Raw genomic sequence first — 27,160 nt, 5'->3', positions numbered from 1 at the left:
TACTCTGAGAGAAAAGAGGAACCCTTAGGAGGCTGCCATCAAGATTTTCTCTTCATCTTTGATTTTCAGTAGCTTGAATATGTGTCTTGGTGTTTTGGGGTTTTTTTTGTTGTTGTTGTTGATGCTGTTTTTGACTTTTGGGGAGGTTTTTTATTTTTTGGTTGTTTGTTTGTTTGTGTTTATCTTTTTGGTATTTATCCTACTAACGGCTCTCTGAGTTTCTTAGATGTATGGCTTGTTGTCTCATTATTTTTAGATAATTTTCCATCTTTATCTCTTCTGCTCTCTCTTTTCTTCCACTTATACACCTGACATCTCGTTCTCCTGTGCGCCACCACCAATAAGCCAGTGCTTGCATCTCATCTCTTCTTGGAGGGGTCTGTCTTTCCTTGGATTTCAGGCTGCTTGGTTGTCCTGTGACCTCAGCTCTGACAGGTTCAAGAAATGTTATAATTTTGTATTTCATGCATTTTTTCTCATTGTTAGGGTGGAAGCAACATTCTTCCAACTTTCAACTGCATTAGAGGATTTTTAAATAGAGATGGAACATAATCTGACATATTTTAACAAGAGCAGTCAGGTTGCTGTATTGAAAACAGATTGAAGGTACAGAAAGCAAGGGGTCCAGCTAGGACTCTATTGCAGAATTCTAAGAGGGGACTGGTGTTGCTTTGAACTGGGTTGTAGAGGGTATAAGAAGTAGAGATTCTGGATATATTTTGAAGGTCAAACCATAGCATTTCCTGAGGCTTCGTTATGATACGTGAGAGAAGGGAAAAGTTAAAGATGATTCAAGGATTTGGGGTTTTAGCAACTGGAAGGAATGAGTTACTCTTATCTGAGATAGAAAAGAGTATAGATGGACAGTTTTTTTTTTTTTTCAGATGTTTGGGAAAGCCAGTTTTAGACATAGAAATCCAAGTGGAAATGTCAAATAGGCAGTTGGGTATATGGGTCTAATGTTCAGAGGAAAGGTCCTAGCAGGAGATACAAATTTTGGAGTTAACAGCATATAGATGATGTCTAACATCTCTTCCTCCTATGCTCCTTTACAGGTAAGCCAGTGCTTGCATCTTCTCTCTTCTTGAAAGGGTTTTTTGTCCTTGGATTTCAGCCTACATGGTTGCCTTGCAACCTTAGCTTTCTGATGAGTTTAAGAAAAGTTATGATTTTTAGAAAGTGTGTATATAGAGAATGTTTCTAACAATTTCATTGTGTATAGGTATATGCCTTATTGCAAATGCTATGATGTTTATAAAAATGGATGTGTATTTCTAAAAAAGAAATCCGAATGGGAAAGAAACCACCACTTTTTTAAATAGGAAAGAGTAAGTAGTGATTGCTTATTTTAAGATGTTTGGGTTTTTTTGTTTATAGGAAAACCATCCCCTTGGTTATCAGTTGATACTGCCTTGTATATTCTTAAGGAAAATGAGAGTCAAGCAAATCTACAGCTCATGTGTTTTACTGAACTACGAAATAGAGAGGTATGCATATTTATTTTCTAATGTTTAGTTAAAAATATAGTATGACCTCAAGTTTGAGGGAAATAATCGTTTTTCTATATATTTTAAAACTTTTTATCTTCCCTTCCAATTAAGGTATATACAGTAATCACTGTTCATATTACATATGTTTTATTAATTGTGAAGGACTTTTTCTTATTTGCTGAGATTTAAAAATTGAGGATTGATTGGCCATTTTGGCTTCATAACTTATAAGTTGTGTGACATTGTACTTCACTTTCCTCTTTTCTAATGCCCTGATACCGCACATGTGAATATTTTTTTGTTATACTCAATAAAAATGATTGATGCCAGTGGATTTTTTTCCCCTAAATACAAGCAATTCAAGGCTTTGAAAAAGTTCCTCTAGATGTTTGTCTTACTTATACTACTATTGCAAAAAAGAAAAACTTCAAGATTACTATCCTCAGGCTTGACTCATAGTGTCCAAAAATAGATTGATCTGAAGAAATGCTTTCAAATGATTTTATATGTTGCCCATGGGGTTGTTCTGATCTTTTCTAATTATATATTTACTCAGAGGCCAAATATGTGAGGCAGATACATAAATGTGGCTATTTGTTTTATGAGGACTACAAAATATATCTGCTACACAATAACAGGAATAATACTATTCAAGGGCTTACTGCAATATCATATTTAATCTTTATATAGGCCCAACGACAGACAAACATTTCCCTGATGGAATGTTATATAAAAGTCTTTATTGTTGGCTTCCAACAGACAAGAATAGTTATAGGCAAGAAACAAATAAAATGACAGCAGTTAATGTTTTGATTAAACTCTTCTTCAAAACTGACTACAAAGTTAAATTCAAGATAAAGCATTGTCTAAAACAATAGCTTTCCCACTTTGTTTTGCTTAAAATTACTTTCTTACGAGATTACATGTATAAAAATGTTAGTACATAGCAAGCCTATAATAAAATTTGAATGAGTTTCTATTTACCTCTTTCCTATAGGCCTCTGTTTATCTTTAATATGTCATATTTACAAAGGATTTTTAGTTTTAGTTTCACAATTATTTTCTTTAAGAAGAGTTTTGTGCCCACGAAAGACTTTCCATTTGCCAACCACTGTGGCAGTTCAAGTTTATATGTAGAGATAAGGGAGGTTCAAGGGATAACATATATTAGGAAACAGCAAGAACTGCTTTTCATTCCTGGATATCAGTCAACATCTGGCCAATCTAAAAGATTATGATTTCCAAAAGATGGGTTTGGTCAATCTTTAGTTTTCAAAATGGCCCTCACTTTTATAGGATTGCTTCTTTTATCAAAATAGGACATGGTCACTTTAGGATGATTATGGTTCCTCTGACTTGTGAGGGTAGAAATAGGGCCGAACCCAGAATTTGGATGAGCAACTTTGTTTTGTATATGAGTCCCCAGGATGACCTAAAATAAACCTGGGATTTGAAAGGAGTTTTAGACACAATACCAGACAGAATTCCCTAGGGTTATTCTGTGCTGAAGGGCAAATGGCTACTTGCTTAGATATTATACACGACTAGGAAATGCTTAGGTTTAATATATTGGACAGAGACAATCCCTAGGTTTTATAGGAAGACATTGGGCTCCAGAAAGCACCTAGAAGGTTCATAGAGGGATGCCATTTTGCTTTTTCTTATAGAACAGGAGAATAAAATGTTTTCCTATACAAATGTCTTGGCACTCATTATAAATATCCTGTGATGGAAAAGAATTTTGTATAAGGTAGGTTTATCTGGGACTCTGCCTTCTTGTTTTATAGTCCATATTACATAAATAGTAGTAAAATTCCAGTGCTTTTGTCCACATAATTGTATTTTTACAAATATGGTTAATTCATACAAATAGTGAACTCTTTTAAAATATATTTAATTTTTATGTTGTGTCATAGCAATCTGAATTACAAATCATATGTTTATATTTGAATCAAATTAGGCAACTATAACCCAGAAAAATTCCTCTAAGATTTTTCTCTTTGCTTCCTGTTGAAATATTTGCATAAAAAACATTTTTGAGAATTATTGGGAAGATTTAGAAGTTATATAACTTCTAACCTGTTACAGTTTTAGGCATTTGTTTTTAAAATATATAAAGTAATACATCTAATATTATTAGCCTTACCATTAACAAAAAGATTTTGAAGCCTATAAAACATTGATAGAACCATAATAGAATTGGTGAATATTGGTATAAAGAGAAACTGTTTCTAATGCTCCCTTTCATAAGAAAGATTAAAAGTCATTAAGACTCATGGTGGTTGTTTGTTTGTTTGTTTTTAAAATTCTTTTGGAAAAGATGTTTGGGTGGACTGGTGAACTAGGACCTGGAATTTACTGGTTAATTCCTTCCACAACTGGCTGCAGGCTAAAGAAAGAAATAAAACCAATAACAGAAGAAGCCCAACTTGTACATAGAGATGAAACAGGGGAATTATTTCTCACAAAGGAATTTAGGTAAGTTTTGTTTATTAAAGTTAAGAGCTATAACATCTAGACTGTATATATATCAGTAGCCTGTCTTCCATCCTTTCCTTTGGCTAGCTGCAAATCCCAACCCCACATTCTAATCAATAGCTCAACTCATCCACTAGGCATCTGAAAGTGACCTTCTACTCATAGGTCTGGGATTGCCATTCATTTCTGGGTTCCATACATTTGGCAAGTCAACTTTAGTTGCGTATCTACTGATTTCTCATCCACTAGAAATAGGTCCTGCTAGTTGCACTATTAACTTAGATAGCTATCAAATATGAAATCCAAATAGGGTAGTTCTCCCATACCATACATGTACACAGTAAGATCTGGCTGCAGGTAGAGAGGAAGAAGAAAGTAGATGGACAAAGGAGAAAAGAAGAAGGGAACTTCTCTCTGAGTTCCTACTACATGTTGACATGCTGGGGTTGCTTTGGAAACTTGTTTATGTCATGTAATACTAGACTGAGTAACATATATATTTGGATACATTAATTTTATCATTCACAAATATTGTTTTTTATTTTATTCTTTTGCATTATGGTTTATTATAGGATATTGAATATAGTTCCCTGTGCTATACAATAGGACCTTGTTGTTTATCCATTCTATATGTAATAGTTTGCATCTGCTAGTCCCAAACTCCCAATCCAACCCTCCCCCACTCTCCCTCTCCCTTGACAACCATAAGTCTGTTCTCTGTGTCTGTGAATCTGTTTCTGTTTCGTAGATAAGATCATTACAAATATTGTTTAATGCCTTTATATTACTTCCTTTTGAAAGTTATCCTCATAGAAACCTTTTTCAGTCTAGTTGCCTTAGAGACAAATAATTTGCTATTTTTTGTAATTTTAGGTCAACTTTATCAGATATATTTGAAGTAATTGATTTAGATGGAAATGGTCTTCTCAGCCTTGAAGAATATAATTTTTTTGAACTGAGAACAAGTGGTGAGAAATGTGATGAAGATGCTTGGGCTGTCTGCAGAGGTAAGCACTTTTCGTTTTCTTAATGGTTATGTAAAACATATATATATATACATACACACACCCTTTCATCCTTAAGAAGTGAAATGTCAAATTTCTCCATGGAATATTGTAGCAATTGGGACAGTTTAAAAGTAGTAGTATTGTTTGTAGACCATAAAAAATTAAACATTTATTTTCCTTAAATTGGTAGTTGGTGTAGTACTCAAGTTAAAAGAAAATGTGAATTAATTAATCATAATTTCTATGTTCTTTGGAGCTTAGAATGTAAAAAACTTTGTCTTACCTCTGATAGCAAAGGGACTGAAGTGGTTGAGAGATGCAAACTGTGCCCAGGAGAGGGCAGCAAAGAGCTAATAGGCTAGAGTTTTACTAAAAATTAAGAGGTTTCCAGGAAGTCGTTTATATATGTTAAGAATTCTTTTGTTTTTTGTATTTGAGTTGAATTAAGAAAGTCCATCGATGGACGTATAAAAGCCAAAAATGCTAAGATAGGCAAAGAAAAATACTGAGAGCGAGGCGAAGTCAGTTGTCACTTGCGAGGAGTCTGGGAAGAGGGTAGAGCTTGTATATTTAAGCCAAGGACTAAAAGGTCAAAGGGGAAAGCCAGAAAGCCACAGCCAACTATAGATCACAGAACAAGAAGTTGAGGAGGCTAGAATGCAGTCAGGAGAGAGATTAACTCACATGTTGCTGTCACTGGGGTAGTAATGTGTCCTAATCCTCTGGTTCTTGAAATGGTCTAAGCTTGGCAGTCAGTGAGCCAGAGAGGAGTCTGATAAGTCTGTTTATCTAAACAGCAAGTAAGGTAGAAATATTATTAATATAAAGGTTTTTAAAAATACATCTCTTTTTAACTGACAGTTTATATACTGTAATCAGTAACAAGAAATGTATATTGATTTATAATAGTATACTTCAATTAACAAGATTGATAACACCCATAATAGAGTATTATTTTTAGGAGGATGTAATCATCCTGTAACTTTAATGATATAATATTTTGATTCTCTTTGTTCCCTTGTCATATATCAGTTGAATATATTTGTATGAGTATTTTCTGAGTTCTCTATTCCACTGATCTGTTTGTCTCATCTGTCACCAGTACCACACTGTCTTGCTTACTGTAGCTTTAATGTAATTCTTGAAGTTGGGTTTTAATAAACTTTAAAAACTTAATGGAGAATTGATCATTTTAAGTTTTAAAAGTAGACTATTGATAGTCTCTATAGCATAGTATCTAGGTACATTTTTCTTGAAAGTAATAATTTCTTTGTATTATATATCAAATATTAATTTTTTTCATCTTGCTTTTCTACTTAGTAGCTCCAGCTTCCATTTTAGTGGCTACCATGTCTTTCTATGATCTAATTTAATCTACATTTACTTTTTTTCCTTACAAAAGTTATGAGTCACTTTCCAAACTCTAAACATTTTAAACTATTAATCAGTCAACCAGTTTTAAGCAGTTATGTCTCTGCCTCTTTTCTCACAGTAATGTGTACAAAAGAGATATCTCAAATAAGAGTACCCATTTTCCTTGGGTATATTACAGATGGGAGTTGGAAAATAAGATCTTTCTTTGTTGTAGGACAATTAACAGAATGTAATCTAAAATGAGTAGCTGTTTATTGTCTATATTATAGAAACATTCAGGAATTATATATATCTAGATATTTCTTCATGAATTTATGCTTATAAACAATGTTAAAATGGGTACTTAGATTTGTCTGGGACATTCGTGGACTTCAAAGTGTTCCCATTATCTAACAGTTTTTTAAGGACCAGTGGACAATTCAGTTAAAATTAAAGCAATTAAGAATATAGCAGTCTCCTTAAACCTGGCACCATCCACATTTCCCTTTTGAAACACCAGTAGTTTGGGGGCTATTACATCAAATTCATTTGGGTTTAAGTAGCAAATATATAAGAAGCATTTTAATTTTTGAAATACAGCACTGGCTTTGGCAGCACATATACTAATTTTTGAAATATATGTCAGTATATACTTTAGATAAGCAGGCAGGTTGGAATTTACCCAGAAAAATTAAAGTTTCCTCTGATTTTGGAATATATTTGCACTATTTTTGACTTCAGATCTTGTTGAAAAACTAAATCATGCACTGTGACAGTGCTTATGCTGAGTTGTGGAAAATTAGAACAGTATCTCTCAAACATGTTTTGAGTTATTCTTATTTCACTTTTGTAGTGCTCACAGTGCTCCTTTAAAATAAACATTTGTGAATACTAATATATAATAGACATTTTAGTAAGTGTATGAATTTTTAAATTATGTAAGAAAGAAACTTCTGGTTGTTTTGACAGAGAATTTCGATACAAAGAAGAATGAACTAACAAGACAGGGCTTTATGGATCTGAATCTAATGGAAGCCAATGATGGAGAAGGAGATCCTCGTGACCTTTGGGTAACTCTACACTCAATGGGCTACAATAAAGCTCTGGAACTGACAGAGGTAAAACAATCTTGAAGTTTTTCAGTGGGTTTAATGTACATAATATTTTACCCCATGAGCATTTTCCTGACACAGGACTTTTGAGTTGGGCTCTAAAATCCTTGAACTTCAATACGTGAATGAATCCTGGGTACAACAGTATGTTTCTGCTAGTTTATACAAGTTCTTACCTGAAATTTAGTTACTGCCAACATTTAAGTAATTCAGGAACAACAGGAGTTTGAGCATATGATATGCAGGAAAAAGACTGGTAATATAAAAAATTATATTTCTTAATTGGCGATGGCTATTTGAGTTGCTAAAATTTCATTTCTATTCAGAGACTCTTTGTCCTAATAGAATAAAGGCTCTCATATAATAAGGAGAATATGTCTGGATGAGAACTGGAATTCTGATCTTTTTACAGAGGTACTCCTTGGGTTAATATTTGTAAAACACTTGGAGCAGCACTTGGCTCATAGAAAGCACTGTGTATGTATTAGCTCTCATTATTATTATTTATTAACATGGTAAGGTATAAAAGTTGAATAAGACTCACAATAAACCAGAGGAATAATAAAAATTAGGCCTATTTCTTAAATTTTATCTTTTTGTGTCCTTTAATAAAGTTTAGAATAAAGGATTTAATAGTTTTAGACCACACAATTAGATAACAATACGTTTGTTTATAAATTAAAAATAGTATCTGTCCTTTCTATAAATAAATCAACCTCAGAGGGTAACACTACCACCAACAAATTTTAAGTTTTGGGTGTATTGAGTCTTTGGTTTAGTTCCTAGTTTTGACATCATTTAACATTCCTCATAAATTTGTTTTCTAAGAAGTTCTCTATAATTTTTTTTGCCATTTCTATTAATAAGAGGTGAATAGTTCCAGTAACTTTTTACATCCTACTTTAACCTAACATTTAGTGAATATCACATTTTTAAGCATGGTGCAAAATCAGCATCTAATCTGTGAATAATATTGTGTCTGCTACACATGCTTTCACTTAACAAAGGAATTAGTTAAGAGCAAATTAAGACATTTTATAACATTTGCTGATGTCATTGACTTCTGAAGTCATAGGCAAGAAGGATTTCTGAGATAAAGATCTTTTTATTTAAATTTTATTTTTTTTATTGAATAGGTAATATATTCATATCACTGAACGTTCCAAAGCTTAAAAAAAAATTTATACAGTGAAAATGTCAAAGGATGATGAGACCACCACTCAGTAGCTGGAATAAAAGGACAAAAATGAATTGATTGCTTACTACAAGGGAGAGCTATCTGGTCAGGTGTAGTTTCTCTATGCAAAGCAGAATGTTCATCTTATTTATAAAGTGTTTTGGGGAAGCATGGTTACTCAGGTGAGACTGTTGACTGGTTGGCACTCAGTGGTATATTTATTTACATGAGTCTGTCTGTGATTGCTTGACTTTCAAAAGTAAGGAGCCAACACTGGCTGACTTACAAAAGTGTGTTTATTGAAGTGAGTTGTTGCAGATCAACTGAACAGTTTTAAAACAAGTTTCTGGGGAGAGAGATCAAGATGGCAGAATAGAAGGACGTGGATCTCACCTCCTCCCACAAATACATCAAAAATACATTTACATGTGGGCAATTCTCACAGAATACCTACTGGACACTGGCAGATCTCATACAACCAAGAAAGATCACCACGTAACTGGGTAGGATGAAAGAAAAAATAAAAAGGAATCAGGATGGGACCTGTACCCCTGGGAGGGAGCTGTGAGAGAGAAAAGGTTCCCTCACCCTGGGAACCCCCTTCACCAGCTGGGAGATCAGCCGGGACAGAAAGGGAGATTCAGAGGCTCAGAGGAGAGTGCAGCAATAGGCTTGCAGTAGGCAGAGCAGAAAGAGAACAGCACAGATGGTCCTGGCCACCTTGCTGAACACTCCAGTCTGAGATGCGCACCTGTTGGTGTGCACAGTGACTGGGTGCTGAAACTTGGGCTTCAGTGGACAGACCTGGGGAGGGGACTGGGGTTGGCTGCATGGAGACAGCCCAAAGGGGCTGGAGTGTGGCCTGGGCCGCAAATGGGGGTGTGCACGGGATGAAGCCTAGGTCCGCCATAGAAGCCCCGTTGTTAATGCATGCAAAGGGAGGGGCAGGGCCCTACACTAGCAGCCTCATTCTCCAGTGACCTCACAGCAGGCGCAGCCCCACCTCCATGAGCTCTGGGAGCACCAAGCTGCAGTTGCCCACATGCAGAGGCAGAGCTGAAATCTGAGCCAATCTCCAGGGGCTGCTCGACTTCAGAAGCCGGGCTGAAATCTGAGCCTTGTCCAGAGGCTTTGCAACTTTGGTGGGTGTATGCTGCCAGCACCTTTGTAAGCTCAGCACCTGTGGGACATCTGTGAGGATTACTGGTGCTCCCATGGCTGGGGCAGGTCTGGAGTTAGCAGCTGTGGGCTTTGCAGGCACGCACATGCGAAGGCAGGGCCAGGGTCTGCGCTGATTCCCTAGTCCCCACAGTGGGTTCAGAGGCACGACTATATGTGACTACTGTGGGTCCTGGTGCCTATGAACACAGTACCTGAGGGACATCCGGGTTGATTGCCTGCAATCCCATGGCTGAGGTGGGGCAGAGGGCAGTGCCAACAACAGTGTACTTTGTGAGCACACAACAACTGACACACGACACCAGAGCACACTACCTTGTGGACAGCTCCCACAGAGGAATACTCAGTGGCTCTCCCAGCAGAGGTACTTCAACCCCACCTACCCCACACCACAGCTCAGAAATGGATCTGGGGACTTCTAACTTCAACAACTGAAGAGCAGACCTTGACCCTGACAGGGCTATGACAGCCACAGAGCAAAGAGGAGGCCCTGCTCAACAACCAGTGAAGGCTTTGGTCACCACAAGTCCAATCACACCCCCTATCAAGGGGATAACAGCCAGCACACACTGAGGAAAAATGTGGCAGGCATCCATACTAAAAACATCCCTCGCACCAAAACTATTAGACTCATGTAGGCTACACAGGAATACTCCCACATAAAAACAGCCCTTCATGACCACAGTAGATACCTGTTTCTCCTAAATTCAGAGTCAGAGAAATATAAGTAGAATGAAGAATCAGAGGAACGACTCCCAATGAAAAGAACAAGAGAAAGTCCCTGAAAGGACAAACAATGAAACGGACCTCTCCAGTCTACTAGATCCCAAGTTCAAAGAGGAGGTAATAACAGCACTGAAGGGGGAGTTCCCTGGTGGTCTAGCGGTTAGGATTCAGCACTTCACTGCCACGGCCTGGGTTCAATCCCTGGTTAGGGAACCGAGATCCTGCAAGCCTCATGGTGCAGCCAAAATAAACAAAACAAAGCAACAACAAACACTGAAGGAATTAAGAAAGCCTATTGGTAGAAATGCAGATCACTGTGACAAGGAACTAGAAACTATAAAAGAGGAGCCAATTAAAATTAGAAAACTCACTTGCTGAGATGAAAGCCAAGGTAAAGGCAGTAAATAGCAAACTAAGTAATGCAGAAGAACGAATAAGTTATCTGGAAGACAGAATAATGGAAATCACCCAACCAGAACAGCAGACAGAAAGCTAAACAGCAAAAAAAAAAAAAAAAAAAGAAAGAAAGAAAGCAATATATGAGACCTATAGGATAATATAAAGCAAGCCAATCTATGCATAATAGGGATCCCAGGAGAAAAAGAAAGAGAAAAAGAGATTGAAAATGTATTTGAGGAAATTTTGGCTGAAAAATTCCCAAACCTAAAGAAAGAAACATATCCAGGTACAGGAAGCACAGAGGGTCCCAAACAGGATAAGCCCAAACAGAACTATATCAAGACATATTATATAATTAAAATGGCAAACCTCAAAGACAAAGAGCGGATTCTAAAAACAGCAAGATAAAAATAAAGAGTTAGTTACAAGGGAGGCCCCAAAAGGCTGATTTCTCTACAGAAACATTGCAGGCCAGAAGGGAGTGGCAAGACATATTCCAAGTCCTGAAAGGGAAAAACCTGCAACCTAGGATACTCTACCCAGAAAAATTATCATTTAGAATAGAAGGAGAGATAATGAATTTTTCAGATAAGCAAAAACTAAAAGAATACAGCAATACTAAACCTATCCTAAAAGAAATATTGAATGGTCTTCTCTAAATAGAAAAGAAACAAGAATCTATAGGAAAGAGAAAATCACAGTCAAATCAGGCATTACACAGAAAAACAGTTTCTTTGTGAAAGCAGTGATAACTACAATGAACAGCAAAAGCATAAACATGAATATGAAAAAGAGGACATCAAAATAAAATGTGGCAGAGAGGAGTAAGAAAATTTAGGGGTTTTTTTTAAGAATGTGTTGGAGCCTATATGACTACCAGTCTAAAGCAATTAGATATACTAATGGGTTAACATACTTGAAAAACAGGGTAACCACAAATCAAAAAACATATAATAGATTCACAAAAAACAAAAACAAAAGAACTCAAGCATAACACAAAAGAAAACCATCAAACCACCAAAGGAGAAGCAAAAAGAGAAAGAAAGGAACAAAGAAGAAATTGAAAATCTACTGGAAAACAAGGTTTACAATGGCAGTAAATGCATATCTATCAATAATTACCTTAAATGTCAATGGACTAAATGCACCAGTCAAAAGACATAGAGTGGCAGGTTGGATAATAAAACAAGAGCCTACAATATGCTGCCTACAAGAGACCCACTTTAGGGTGAAGTACGCACACAGATTGAAAGTGAGGGGATGGAAAAAGATATTTCATGCAAACTGAAATGACAAGAAAGCAGGGGTAGATAGCAATATTCAGACGAAAGAGACTGTAAAATAAAGGCCATAAAGAAAGATAAAGAAGGACACTATATAATGATAAAAGGATCAATACAAGAAGAGGACATAACACCCTTTAACATATATGCACCCAATATAGGAGCACCTAAATACATAAAACAAATACTAACAGACATAAAGGGAAAAATTGATGGGAATACAATAATTGTAGAAGACTTTAACACCCTACTGATATCAATGAACAGATCATCCAGACAGAAAATCAATAAGGCAACAGAGATCCTAAATGATATAATAGACCAGTTAGACTTAATTGCTATTTTCAGGACATTACATCCAAAAAACAGAATACACATTCTTTTCAAGTGCATATGGAACATTCTTTAGGATAGACCGTATACTAGGACACAAGTCTCAGCAAATTTAAGAGGACAGAAATTATTTCAAGCATCTATTCTGACCACAATGGCATGAAACTAGAAATCAACCACAGAAAGAGAAATGAGAAAAAAATGATTACATGGAGACTAAACAACATGCTACTGAAAAACCAATGGGTCAACAATGAATTAAATAAACAACTTAACCTATCACCTACCACCTTCTTAGAAAAAGAAGAACAAACAAAAATTAAGGTCAACACAAGGAAGGAAATAATAAAGATCAGAGAGTAAATAAATAAAATAGAGACAAAACACATTAGGAAAAATCAATAAAACGAAGAGCTGGCTTTTTGCAAGGGTAAGAAAAATCAACAAACCTCTGGCCAGGCTAACCAAGAAGAAAAGAGAGAGGACCCAAGTAAACAAAATAAGAAATGAAAAAGGAGAAATAACAGCTGATACTGCAGAAATACAAAAAACCATAAGAGTATACTATGAACAATTATTTGCCAACAAATTGGACAACCAAGAAGAAATGGACAAGTTTTTAGAAGCATAAAGCCCACCAAAACTGAATCAAAAAGAAATAGGTAATTTGAACAGACCAATCACTAGAAGTGAAATAGAATCTATAAAAAAAAAAACAAAAAAACTCCCTGCAAACGAAAGTCCAGAATCAATGGCTTCACTGGGGAATTCTACCAAACATACAAAGAAGAACTTATACCAAACCTTCTCAAACTCTTCCAAAAAGTTGAAGAGGAAGGGACACTCCCAAAGTCATTCTATGAAGCCACCATCACCCTGATACCAAAACCAGACACTACCAAGAAAGAAAATTACAGGCCAATATCTTTGATGAATATAGAGGCAAAAATTCTAACAACACATAAAAAAGATCATACACTGTGATCAAATATATTCATCCCAGGGCGACAGGGATGGTTCAACATACGCAAATCAATCAATGTGGTACACCACATCAACAAAAGCAAAGACAAAGCACGTGATCATTACAATAGATGCAGAAAAAGCATTTGATAAAATTCAACATCCATTCATGATAAAAAAACTCTTACCAAAATGTGGTTAGAGGGAACATATCTCAACATTGTAAAAGCTATTTATGACAAACCCACAGCCAACATAATATTCAATGATAAAAGCTGAAAGCCTTCCCACTAAAATCTGGAACAAGACAAGGATGCCCACTCTCACCACTTCTCTTCAGCATAGTATTGGAAGTCCTAGCCACAGCAATCAGACAAGAAAATGAAACAAAAGGTATCCAAATTGGAAGGGAAGAGGTAAAATTGTCATTATATGTAGATGACATGATACTATATGTAGAAAATCCTAAAGACTCCACGCAAAAACTACTAGAACTGATAACAAATTCAGCAAGGTATCAGGATACAAGATTAACATACAGAAATCTGTTGCATTTCTTTACACTGACAATGAAATATAAGAAAGGAAAGTGAAAAAAAATCCCTTTTAAAATCACATCAAATAATTAAATACTTAGCAATAAACCTGACCAAGGAGGTAAAAGACTTATATGCTGAGAACTATAAAACATTGGTAAAGGAAAGTGAAGATGATTCAAAGAAATGGAAAGATATTCCATGCTCTTGGATTGGAAGAATTAATATTGTTTAAATGGCCATACTTCCCAAAGCAATCTGTAGACTTAATGAGATCCCTTTCATGACATTTTTCACAGAAATAGAACAAATAACCCTAAAATTTATATGGAATCACAAAAGACCCAGAATTGCCAAAACAATCCTGAGGAAAAAACAAAGCTGGAAGCATAATCCTCCCAGACTTCTGACAATACTACAAGGGTACAGTAATCAAAAGAGTATGGTGTTGGCACAGAAACAGACATATGGATCAATGGAACAGAATAGAAAGCCCAGAAATAAACAAACACACCTACAGACTATTAATCTTTGACAAAGGAGACAAGGATATACAATGGAGAAAAGACAGTCTCTTCAGCAAGTGGTGTTGGGAAAGCTGGACAGCTGCATGTAAATCAGTGAAGTTAGAGCACTCCCTCACACCATACACAAAAATAAACTCAAAATGGCTTAAAGACTTAAATATAAGACATGACACCATAAAACTCCTAGAGGAAAACATAGGCAGAACAGTCTTTGACATAAATTGAAGCAATATTTTTTTTGATTCGTCTCTTAGAGTAATGGAGACAAAAGCAAAAATTAATAAATGGGACATAATTAAACTTAAAAGCTTTGCACAGCAAAGGAAGCCATAAACAAAGTGAAAAGACAACCTATGGACTGGGATAAAACATTTTCAAATGATGTGACCAACAAGGGATTAATCTCCAAAATATCAAACAGCTCATATAGCTCAATATCAAAAAAAAAAAAAAAGCAATGCAATCAAAAAACAGGAGACCTAAATAGACATTTCTCCAAAGAAGACATATAGATGGCCAACACACACATGAAAAGATGCTCCACATCACTAATTATTAGAGAAATGCAAATCAAAACTACAATGAGGTACCACCTCACACTGGTCAGAATGGCCATCATCAGAAAGTCTGCAAATAATAAACGCTGGAGAGCGTGTGGAGAAAAGGGACCCTCCTACACTGTTGGTGGGAATGTAAATTGGTGCATACACTATGGAGAACTGTGGAGGTTCCTTAAAAAACTAAAAATAGAGTTACCATATGATCCAGCAATCGTGCTCCTGGGCACATATCCAGAGAAAACTCTAATTCAAAAAGATACATGCACCCCAGTGTTCATAGCAGTGCTGTTTATAATAGCGAAGACATGGAAGCAAACCTAAAAATCCATCAACAGAGGAATGAATGAAGAAGATGTGGTATATACATACATACACACAATGGAATACACACACACACACACACACACACACACACACAATGGAATGCTACTCAACCATAAAAAAGAATGAAATAATGCCATTTGCAGCAACGTGGATGGACCTATAGATTATCATAGTAAGTGTAGTAAGTCAGACAGAGAAAGACAAATATTATATGATATCACTTATATGTGGAATCTAAAATATGATGCAAATGAACTTATTTACAAAACAGAAACAGATTCACAGACATAGAACAAAAACTTACGGTTACCAAAGGGGAAAGGGGGGTAGGGATAAATTATTAGGAGTTTGGGGTTAGCAAACTACTATATATATAAAATAGATAAACCACTGCATATAAAATAGATAAACAGCAAGGTCCTACTGTATAGAACAAAGAATTCTATTCAATATCTTGTAATAAACTATAACGGAAAAGAATATGAAAAAAATATATATAATATATACGTACATATCTGTGGGTTTATATATATACATACGTATATAACTGAATCACTTTGCTGTACACAAGAATCTAGCACAACATTGTATATTAACTATTTTACTTATAAAAATTAAATATATATTAAAGAAAAAACCAAGTTCTGATGACTGCTCATTACCATAATGACAGAATAGTCAGTTTTTTCATAAGTTTATGGGCACTTTTTTATTCCCAGTCTTTCCTTTTGATTTTCATCCAGCTAAGGCTGCAGAAAAAACCATCAACGATTCACTCAACCACTGATGTTGATTCTCTTTGAAGAGGTTTCCTCTGTGGAGATCTAATTTTCAGTTTGTGCATGTATCATGATTTCATCCTGTTTTTGCCTTTAAGTCATCTGTTGGGAAAGTAACTTTTTAAGTTACTGAAGCATTTTAAGATTCTGGACAACAGTTAAACTCTGAGACAAGTACAACTAGAAGTATTATAAGAAAGGGCTGAAGGGCACTCCAGAATCATGACCCCAGATTTTCCAGACTTGGCCAAGAAAAGTCCCAAGGACTCCTTAAGTCTATTTTTTATAGCCTTTTGTAGTTTTAGTTAGTTTTACTTCTAGTGTTAATCCAGGTACAACCTGAAGTATTAACATTAGTGCAGACTCCTCCCTGATAGTTCAAAAGAAAGTCGAGGCTTTTTTATTATCTATACCCGTTTGTGTTAAAGAATTTAACTCAACTGGCTTGTTGTGCCCCCAGGGCTTAGGCTATATTAATTACTGTGTCAACCAAAATGAAGGAGCAATGTTTTGATGATCATGTGGAGTGGCATAACTGCTGCGAATCGGCTTACTATCTTCAGAAGTCTTTTGCAGAAAGGGTTTTATTATTTTGGGGTGTATGTCAGGAAATATAACCCACTGAGGGTATTGGAGAGTCATACCCTTGTAATGGCCTAACTAATAGCTGTACAAAATAATTTACCTTGGTTCTGGGTTGGCATTAAATAGTCTGATTTCCACATAGAAGCTGCACAAGTCATGTAATCATCCTTTGTGGGATTGTAGGTATATTGTTTCTTGGTGTTTCTTGGTGCTGTGACTAATAATAAATATTGCATTTTTATTTCTCATAGTTCAAACATATTTTCCTTAAAGCCTAGACTTAGGAAAGTCAGTATTACTAATAAGGAGAACATGATAGGCTAAGTCAGACATATATACCCTTAAATCAGTAAAGAGGAAAGCTATGAATAAACAAGAGTGTTCAAAGAAGACTGTAACCTATAGAAGAATCTTGCTCCAGTGGTCTCAAGAGGAAGCTTCTTACTTCATATGGTCATGTGCTTATTGAAAGGTTTCTGGGTTAGCAGTTAATTCTGTGTACTGCTGGCTTCTGGAGGTTCTCTGGCAAACCTCACTTTAGGATCTTTAAAGGATGTGTCTTTCTAATTCTGTTAAGGCCCTTATCGTTTTCCCAGAGATTTGGGAACGATAAAGACAAAAATGTTTTTGAGTACATAATCCAAATTTATGAATAATTGTTCCAGTTAAATGTGTCCCTTGTCACGGGATCAGTAATTTGGAATGTCCTAGGCAGTCATGATGGTTGTGACCTTTCAACAGGGAAATATTTTGATCCATTCTGAAAAGAAAGGTGCTATTATTAGTACGACATATTCAGAAACCATGGCAGGAGAGGCAACTGTATAAATTCAATTTGGACATGCCCAGAGTCTTAGAGCATAGTCTCAGTTCATGTCCCTCAATTTTTTTAGGTTAATTTAGTTACAAATAAAGCATGGACCGACTTTATCCTTCATCATCCTAGGAAGGTTCTTTCCTTAGTGTTTGATATTATAGCCAGTTTGTCCCTATTGGAATGAATTGTTTCACAGAGGATTTTATCCTTTATTTTTGTAGTCCAGGTGGCTATTTTGGTTTTGTCAGATCTTAATCCTCGTTGTTCTTATACCCTGATTGTACCCATTGTTTCTTTTCAGAATTTGGGAGGCCAAAGTTTGTATATCTACAATGCAATCCTTGAACTTTTCCATGGATTTTATTTTATTATTCTTACAATGCTTTTACATAAGGACTTTAGTCAGAGTAGTGTGTTTAATATAATGGTCTGTTAAAAGTATTTGTATAGTACTTCTAAAGTATTTCTGTGGTATCTATAGTATAGATATTAGCTTCTATAGAACTTCTTTTACTGTCTCTTCCTTTATGATAGCAATTACTTTAGGTATCAAATCATGTATTTGTTGTTCATTTTTAAAGAGTACTTGAGAAAGTGCAAAAAAAACCTTGTTTTTTTCTATAACATTTTTTAAAAGTCAATTATTCTAAAAGCATACTAGCTGTTAGCTAGTATGTGTATTTTACTCTCTTCTTCTAGTGATTTGATATGCCTTAGAGAGAGCCATAATTTAATCATTTGAGCTAAGCTATTTCATGGTAAGGAAATAGATTTTACAAAAGAGACTAGGCTACTTATTATGTCAAGCCTGGTATTGTCCTTTTAATTTTTTTTAATATAACCCCATCAACAAACAATATTAAGTCAGGATTTGGTATTGAAGCATCCAAAATTTTTTTCTGGGTATGGATACTTCTTGATTTACAGAATCATAATGAGGAGATTCTCCTCATTCAGTAAGGGTTATAGAGTTGTTGGGTTGAAAGTATTGAATCAGCAGATGGTAATAGAGGGAGAAAGTAATAATTCATAATTAATTAATTGGTATAAAAATATTGAATACTTCCATTAATGATAGGGATATACACATGTGATAACATTTTATTTAAAGGATTCATACAAAATCTGAAGGTATTTGGACTGATTTAGTTTTGACTGATACCTGTAAGTGCTCTGAGACAATGAGCTTGTTCAGTTAAGGTATTAGCTTTGATAGGCAATGGTTCTTTGATGTGTGCTATGTTACTGAGTTAATATACCTAGAGCATGACCTAACATTTTCATGTTTGTAAAAAAAAAAAAAATTTATGATAATCTAGGAAGAATCCATTTAAAATCTTATGAGCTGTGTTCTAATTGGTTTGAATATGTCTGTAGAGTCTTTTGCCCGTAAGGATTCAGGAACCGTTTTTTTGGCAATTTCTTGAGTCGTATATTATGTAAGTAATCTAACGTCTAAATGAGCTATATTTTGATCCCACCTATTAAATTAGTAGGTATTGTGTCACAAAGACTAACCAAAGTATCAGTTACAGGTTAGGATTTAGGAAAGGGCTTAGGTTTTTTTGAAATCTCATTAATTGAATGGTTTTAGTAAACCAAAGTTTATTTTAAGCATTCTATAAGTTACTATATACTCTCAGTTTGTCTTATTTTTTTCCTCTACAATCAGGCACAGCCAGTCACTTTTACTTTATTTTTTCTTATGAAACCCCCTAATTCGGTTTTAGAATTATAGGTTATCCACTGTCTCTATCAACTTATAAAGGCAGATCCTCTTTCAAAGAGCTGCATAACTTCTTTATTATTCCTCCTGCAAGAGCATTGCCCCTATGTCACCATAACAATCATTTGTTCTTTATTGGACGTTGATAAGCAAAACGTATGCCTAGTTATTTTCCTTTTTTTCCTTCTCTTTTTAAAAAAAGAATTTCATGGTATAAATTCCTTTTGGAATTCACAACTGGGAAAAATTTCCTTCGTTTTTTTAGATATTGAGAGCTATGTAATACACTCTCTTTCACTTTTATCTTGGCTAACAGGTAGCTAAGAGCCACACTTTGTGTAAAATTTTAGTAGCATGCCTTAATCTAGGTTTTTTTTATTACAATCTTCCCCGTCTTCCTTATTATATATTGTTAATATTTTTACAATTACCAATTTACAATGAATTGTTTTCTTCCTTATTATATGCTTCCTATATTAACTTAGTAGGATAAAAAAGATAAGTAAATAAAAGATCAAGTCCATGAACAGAAAAAAGTAATACGGTTAAAGGGCACCATTTTTAGAGTAGGTAAGATTTTATTTAAAAATTTTAGGGAATATGTCTTTAACAAAGACTTTAAGATGTTTACAGTCAGTGATATCTGAATGTAATATTGATACTCTTTGGTTGAATAAGACAAATAAGCAAGACTTGAAAAATGGTAGAATAATACCAGAATCTATTCAGTACTGAAAAAATAAATTAAACCTTTAAAATGCCATAATCATAATTATTACAATTTTTTTTAGAATTCTATATTGTGAAATATTTTGACACATATTACTATTAGATATTTCTAGCAACTCTTGGCAGGATATATACTGTTTATCCCCACCTTCTCAATGAAGAAACCCAGCCTCATAGAAGTGAAGTGACTTCCCCAGATCACGAAGCTAGTAAATGGCAAAACCCAATTACAAACTCAGATCTTCTGCTTTCTTTTCCAGTGATTTTTCAGACTACTATCTCTTAAAAAGGTGACTTTATTATTGCCAAAGGTTGGAGTCATTAAATGTTTTTAAACTTTTTTTAAAAAAATAAAAATGTATATTGTTCTACTAAGTTCAGACTTTTATCTTTTGTCCCCATAATAAAAAGTTGATCATCAATGTGTGTGAATTCATTCATTTACTCAACGAATACACTTTAATGCCTACATAAAGTAAGCTTGTAATAAAGAGGCACAGTGATGAATAAAATAGTCAAAAATTCTGCCCTCATGGACATTCCATGAAGGAAGATGACTGATTAAATGCAAAATTAATAAAATCATTTCAAAAGTGTTTTGAAGGGAACAAGCCAGTGGCCAAAGTAGAGAACAGTGGGGGAGTGAAGGAGATTGGGGGACCAGAGCCACTCTCTCTGCAGAAGTGACACTTAAGCTTAAACTTGAAAGAGGAGGATGAGATATATATGTGAAAAGGTATGAATCTTCTAAGCAGTGAGAATACTACATATGAAATCCCTGACACAGGAAAGAGCTTTATTTGTTCTAGGATATGAAAAAGCAGAGTAACTGGAACATGTCCTGCAAGGCAGGGGACTGGGCTGTATAGAGAGGCTACCGTGTGCAGTATCTTGTAGGCTATGGTAGAGACTAAAGAGTAGACATTAGAAAAATCTATTTCCAAATGCAGAAAATCTCTTTAGATCTCAGATTTTTAAAGGTGCTTTTACACTAACTATAAACTGTGTGAATTAATTTTTCTACACTTAGTTATTTTTGGTGCTGTATATTCGTGTATTGAGTTTCACAAAATTTCTTTGGAGCCTGTTGATGAATTCTTTCTGTAGTCTTTCTGTAGTTAGGAAAGGAAAATAAGTAACTAACATGACATGAGTTAGCTTTAGAGCAAATGGAGGGGTTGGCGTAAAGGAGGTTTCTTTCCTTTTCTATGAACATTATCAGTTAATATGCAACCAAAAAATCAGAATTTCATGCTTTTTTATTAATCAATTCATAGTACTAAAATTTTCCTCATAAATGTGTATCAGAAGGACAAGCTAGAAAGTATGTTCTTAAGTCATATGATAAACATATTAATAATAAATAATTTAAATTCTATCAAAAGGCTAAAACAAGGTTTGATTTATTTTTCATTTCAGGCATGCCCATTTGTCATCGATATCTATGCAGACAAATGCAAGCCAAGAATTAAAACTGTCCATATGGAGGCATGCAGTGGGCAACTTGAGAAGGCCATTTGTAAATCTGTTCTTAACAAAGGCGACGCCAAAGTAATGGATGGCTATGAAAATATAATTGTACATACTTATAAGTGTGACACCTGGATAACATCAGTTATTGAAAACAAGGTATCAGTTATGAGGTGGTTCTCCTCATAACAGCAATGTTTGCTACTATGTTCCATCTTCTTTCTCACCCTATTCTTGCATAGTAATTAAATACCCCATTACATTAATAATATCTATAATAGTCAATTTATTCTTTTCTCTTTTTGAGTTTCTAACTCAAACTGGGCATGATAATTTTTATATATTTTTAAGGTATATATTTACTTTATTTATTAGATATTTATTTTTTGTGTTTCTTTATGAGACAATTGTTTTTCTATTAAAATATTATGAAAATTAAATATTTGGAGATCTGTGAAGATAGAGCATAATCTGAGTACAAAGTATTTTATTTAGTTTGTTACTAAAAGTCTTCACACATACATAGCTATTTTAAACAATGGACATCATGTGTTAAAGAAATATAAACAAAGTAAAGAAAAGAATTTAGCCCAACTGTTTTATACAAACTTTGCAGTATCAGAAATCCTACAGATTATCATCATTTTATCTAATTAAATATATTCTACTGTCCAGGACCTGTTTTTATCAAGCCAATTATTTCTGGCTTTTGGCCATCTTCTTTGCTACTATTGATATTGCTGGTCAAGAGAATACACGCATAAATTCTTAAAGTCAGATATACTGAGTTTTCTAGAAATTATAAATTTTTATAAAATCTTACTCAAAATGGCTAGGTTTTTAGAACTGTTGGCTTATTTCTTTTAGTTCCTGGGTGAGATTTACATTATTTTTATGCCTGTCATAAATTTCTTAAAGTGCTTAAGATTTGGCTGAGTATTGAGTCAATGTGAATATATATTATGTAACTCTCATGGTCACCATAGGGGCCACTAGAAAGTATAACATGGTCTCTGCTGTCAAGGAGTTTATGGGCTAGTTGTAAAGGCAAAATTAATACTCTCGAAATAACAGTTAAGTGTTAAATTACGTAATACTGTTTGTATGTGCAATAGGAATTCAACTGTATTTGTATCTCTTGTACTTGATGTTAGTTTGGACTATAGAAGTTGGGGAAGGGTTTGTGATTAGGGGGAAGGGAACTGATGTGGGATTTAAACATGTGTATAGGATTTGAAGGATAACTCGGATTTAGATACGCAGAGAGGCAGCCTTTAGAAGCAGGAGAAACAGTGTAAGGAGAAATATGAGTAAGAGTTAATGTGAACTATAGACGAAAAAGTGAGAATATCTCCTTTGCAGAAACAGAGAGCTTTATTTGGAGAAGTATTTGAAAGGTAAATAACATAGGTTGAATGGGTCCAGATTATATATGTTATCTTGAAAACAAGATAGAAGAGTTTAGACTTGATGAAATAAGATAGGTTCCCCAGCCAGTAGATTGCAGTCTTCAAATGGATCATAACACTTTGTAGAGTGGTTCCTAAGATCCAGCATGTTTCTGTTTCTGCCCTCTATGTTTTCTTGTTTGTTTGGTTTTGGTTGTGTGTGTGTGAGCCCTCTATGTTTCATTAGAATTAAAAGGGTGGAAGAGAGCCACTACTTTACCCCAATTCCTCTGCTCTATTACCTTCATTTCTCAACCCTCCACCTCCTTTTCCCTCAAGGAAAGTTAAATTTCCCTTCACCAAAATGAGGTAATAATAATATTTTAGAGCTTACCATGTGCCAGGCACTTTAACGCTTTTACTTCTCACAACAATCCAATGACGTAAGTATTATACTATTCCTATTTTCCTATTCCTAAGTATTATACTATTCCTATTTTACACACAAGGAAACTTGTGCACAGGGATGTTAAACTTGTGCACAGGGATGTTAAATAATTTACAGAAGGTCGCAGAGCTAAGTAGTAGAAGAGATGAGAGATGAATCCAAGTAGTCTAATGTTATATTGCCCCTTTGTAGTCATTAGAGAATGATTACAGGTTCTTTAGCAGGGGAATACTTTGACTCCTACATTTCTCTTATTTATCAGCTTCATTCTGCTTTCTCTTGTTTGCTATCCATCCTAGAGGCTATCGTTATTAATGATATATTATCTCCAGTATCACTTCTTCCATAAGGTCTTCCATGATACCCCAGTCTGAGCTAATGTTTCTGTGTTTCTATAATGTCTTCTTTGTTTCTATAGAACCCTGTGAATATCTCTATCACAAGACTTGCAAAGTGTTTTGCAATTATCATTTTGTTTGTATGTATTTAGTAAAGAAAGGACTAGCAACTTATAAAATCTTTTTTTTATAGTCAGATAATAAAGTGATTATTCACATCAACAACGAGCTGAGTAAAAACTGTGTAAACAACAGAGGACTTGACATATTTGCAGTAGAAGTGGCACCAAAATCTACAATGGTAATGCATTGTTTTCTAATTAAAGCCTTTTGTTTTATCAATTTGAAAAAAACATTTTTGCTATTAATGTTATGGATAAATATGTAGATATGAAATAAAGTAGAAAATTATTTTAAGTATGATATTTGTATTAGTACCATCCTGTACTACGAGATAGGAGACTGGTTCTAATCCAGTTCTCACTATTTGGTTCAGTGATTATGGGACATTCACTTAACTTCTCTGTTTCAGTCTCTTTTTTGTTTGTTTCAGTCTCTTTAAGTATAAAATTAATGTAATGTCACCAGTTTTAGGTACTTCACAAAATTAATGTAAAGATAAAAATATAATGATATATGTGAAAGCACTATTGAATATTATATAGAAATACAAAGTAGTGTTAATAGTAATAGGACTTTTGATAACTCAAAATATTTTTATCTACATTATTAAGATTTTCTGAGGTAACCTAAAAGAGAAAATGCCTGTGAGTTTTAGATAACCAACTAAGTCAAGAGCTAGGAATAGCTGAAGTTCTGGTGTTAGCAGAACTCTGGGTTTCTGATTTAGCCAGGAGTTCAAAGGCAGGGAGAGATCAGTAGACCCTGAAACTAGTTTAGTCAATGGAAAAAGGAAAAAACTTTCTATTCTTTCCCTTTTTTTCTCCATACTGTCAGTGAAATCCTAAAACATGCTAAAACAGGATAAGAAGAGTTTATCTTTTCTGTTATCCCAATCATGTTTTTTTTTTAATGTTCTAGGCTTAGTGAGGAAAGAATATTTACTTCCCTTTCTACCACTCCTCTTTACCCACATTGACAAATACCAACTACCAAATACTATATTACGTAGAATTTAGGCTGGATTATCCTGTTAGACATCATATCGTAGATTGCAGGTCCCTGCTAAGGATAAATATTAAAGAATTTTATCTGCACAGAGATATTTTTTACATAGGTTCTAGAAATGTTGTCCTATTGAAAAATTAGCCCCAAATTACAGTATATAAAAGGAAGGTAAAGGCTTTCTATTTTTATATGCAGGTTTGTCAACATGTAATGCCTCTGAATGAACGACAAGAATGGATATATTATTGTGTGTATTCCCTTATATCTTAAACACTGTTTTTAGGAAATAATTTTGCTTGAGCCTATCAAACTAAGAAGAATTATTTCAAGTTTAGTCTATTATTTGTTGATCAACAAAATGCTAATCAATTTAACTGATGTACATAATAATCTATTTAATTTGTATGCATTTACATTTCATGTCCATATTATATACTTTATTATTAAAATAGAAATAATTTTTTAATGTGTGGCCTTCTTATTAATTTAATGGGAAATCTGGGCATATTTCATTTATGACTAGTAAATTGAAATCAAAGTACAGGTAAGCTTTTAAAAAGTAATACTCAATGAATTCTATAAAATCCTATACACTTTTGATTTATCAAAAAAATCCTGGAATAAAATGTAAATGGGCAAGCTGCAGTGAGTGTCTTGTGCTTTATCCCTGTGCTCTGGCCTGTCCAAGGAGCCCAGTGGATCCAGGACTCCTATCCTCACCGGTATAGTCACAGGCATGTGGCTGTGAGAGGACCAGGAGTCCTTCTTCCCGCTGCTGCTGCTGTGGCTGGTGACGTGCAGCCCTTCACTGCTTGCTTCTTCACCGGCAGCCTCTATCTCCTGCTGCGCCTCTTCAGCCTTGAGCATGTGCCCTCCCACAGGGCTCTGCTGGTGCTCAAGCCCCAGGACCGAGTTTCTGCCATTGGCAGTGGCAGTCACAATGAGTCAGAGAACAGTTGGATGTTGCATTTACTTCTGATGAGATTGCTATCTTAATGCACAATAGTACATACAAGTAGATACAATAGCACAAGTAGACTGATGGGACTGGTCGATGTGTGATTTGACACTTGAACAAATTAGAAAGTTTAATCCTGCAGTAGATCACAGATTCAGGAATAATTTCCCTGATGAGAAGATCCCTGCCCTGAGGGAAGCTGGAGCAGAGTGCCTGAACCATAACATCACAGTCTTCCTTGATGTCAAAGGCCATGCAAATATGGCTACTGATGTTCTAAAGAAAATGTGTACGGAATTTCCTCAACTATACAATAGTAGTAGTATTTGCTCTTTCTTGCCAGAAGTTATCTATGAGACAAACAGATGACAGTGTAGTAATGGCTTTAACTCACAGACCTTGGAACCTTAGCCATACAGCAGATGGGACTATGATACTCTCTGGATACAATCCATGTTTGCGGTAATAGATGTTTCATTTGCTTGGAGCATACGTAATATCTTATGGTACCTGTGTGGAATTTCAGGTTTCCTCATGCAAAAGGATTTTGTATCCCCAAACTACTTGAAGAAGTGGTCAACTAAAGGCATTCAGGTTGTTGCTTGGACGGTTAATACCTTTGATGAAAAAAAGTTACTATGAATCCCATCTTGGTTCCAGCTCTGTCAGACAGTGTGTCGGAAGACTGCACATCAGTTCTAGAATCTCCCCCAACCCCCTCCCCAAGGAAACATGTACAGAAACTGCCTGCTGGTCTCATGCAGGGATATCAAAATACCCCTTGTGCTAGCCCAAACCCTGGGAGATCAGGTAGCTCACACAAGTAATAGGAACCAAAGCAAAGTCTGGTGTTGCCAACATGCTCCGTGGAATGCCTGGGTTCAACACTTGCTCTTGAAAGTCTGGGTCTGCAAAAAGGCACAACAGGGCTTCCCTGGTGGCGCAGTGGTTGAGGGTCCGCCTGCCGATGCAGGGGACACGGGTTCGTGCCCCGGTCCGGGAGGATCCCACATGCCGCGGAGTGGCTGGGCCTGTGGGCCGTGGCCGCTGGGCCTGCGCGTCTGGAGCCTGTGCTACGCAGCGGGAGAGGCCACAACAGTGAGAGAGAGGCCCGCGTACCGCAAAAAAAAAAAAAAAAGGCACAACAGCTCCTGCCCTGACCTAAGTGAGACATACACCTTAACCTGGTGAGGATAAACACAGACCGAGTTGTGAAATTTGGGGGTACAGATGCAAATATATGGGAAATGCACCATCACTCAGAGCTGACATTTTAAAACTTGCCACGCTTTTGTAACATTTATTTCAATATTGTATTCAGCTATGTTATCAATGTATTGTGGCTGT

The 27,160-nt window shown here is 35.2% G+C and overlaps 1 protein-coding gene and 1 pseudogene across 5 annotated transcripts in view; both read left to right on the top strand.

Moving 5' to 3' along the window:
• Nucleotides 1-25,321, top strand: part of EFCAB7 (EF-hand calcium binding domain 7) — a 50,769-nt gene extending 25,448 nt beyond the window's left edge. For 3 of the 5 annotated variants that reach the window (XM_019919652.3, XM_019919654.3, XM_019919655.3), the window contains exons 8-13: nucleotides 1,378-1,487; nucleotides 3,811-3,968; nucleotides 4,842-4,975; nucleotides 7,298-7,446; nucleotides 21,503-21,712; nucleotides 23,921-25,321. In XM_019919652.3, the coding sequence (XP_019775211.1) occupies nucleotides 1,378-1,487; nucleotides 3,811-3,968; nucleotides 4,842-4,975; nucleotides 7,298-7,446; nucleotides 21,503-21,712; nucleotides 23,921-24,115 (956 nt within the window). In that variant the 3' untranslated portion in view covers nucleotides 24,116-25,321. The remainder of the gene's footprint in view (nucleotides 1-1,377; nucleotides 1,488-3,810; nucleotides 3,969-4,841; nucleotides 4,976-7,297; nucleotides 7,447-21,502; nucleotides 21,713-23,920) is intronic. The other 2 variants (XM_019919653.3, XM_019919657.3) reach the window with 2 other exon arrangements.
• A 49-nt stretch (nucleotides 25,322-25,370) lies between these two features.
• LOC101318725 (glycerophosphodiester phosphodiesterase 1 pseudogene) lies at nucleotides 25,371-26,640 on the top strand (annotated as a pseudogene).
• Nucleotides 26,641-27,160: the final 520 nt, after the last annotated feature.

This window comes from Tursiops truncatus, chromosome 1, assembly GCF_011762595.2.
Source record: "Tursiops truncatus isolate mTurTru1 chromosome 1, mTurTru1.mat.Y, whole genome shotgun sequence".
NCBI lineage: Eukaryota > Metazoa > Chordata > Mammalia > Artiodactyla > Delphinidae > Tursiops > Tursiops truncatus.
This window is presented reverse-complemented; position numbering and strand designations above follow the sequence as displayed.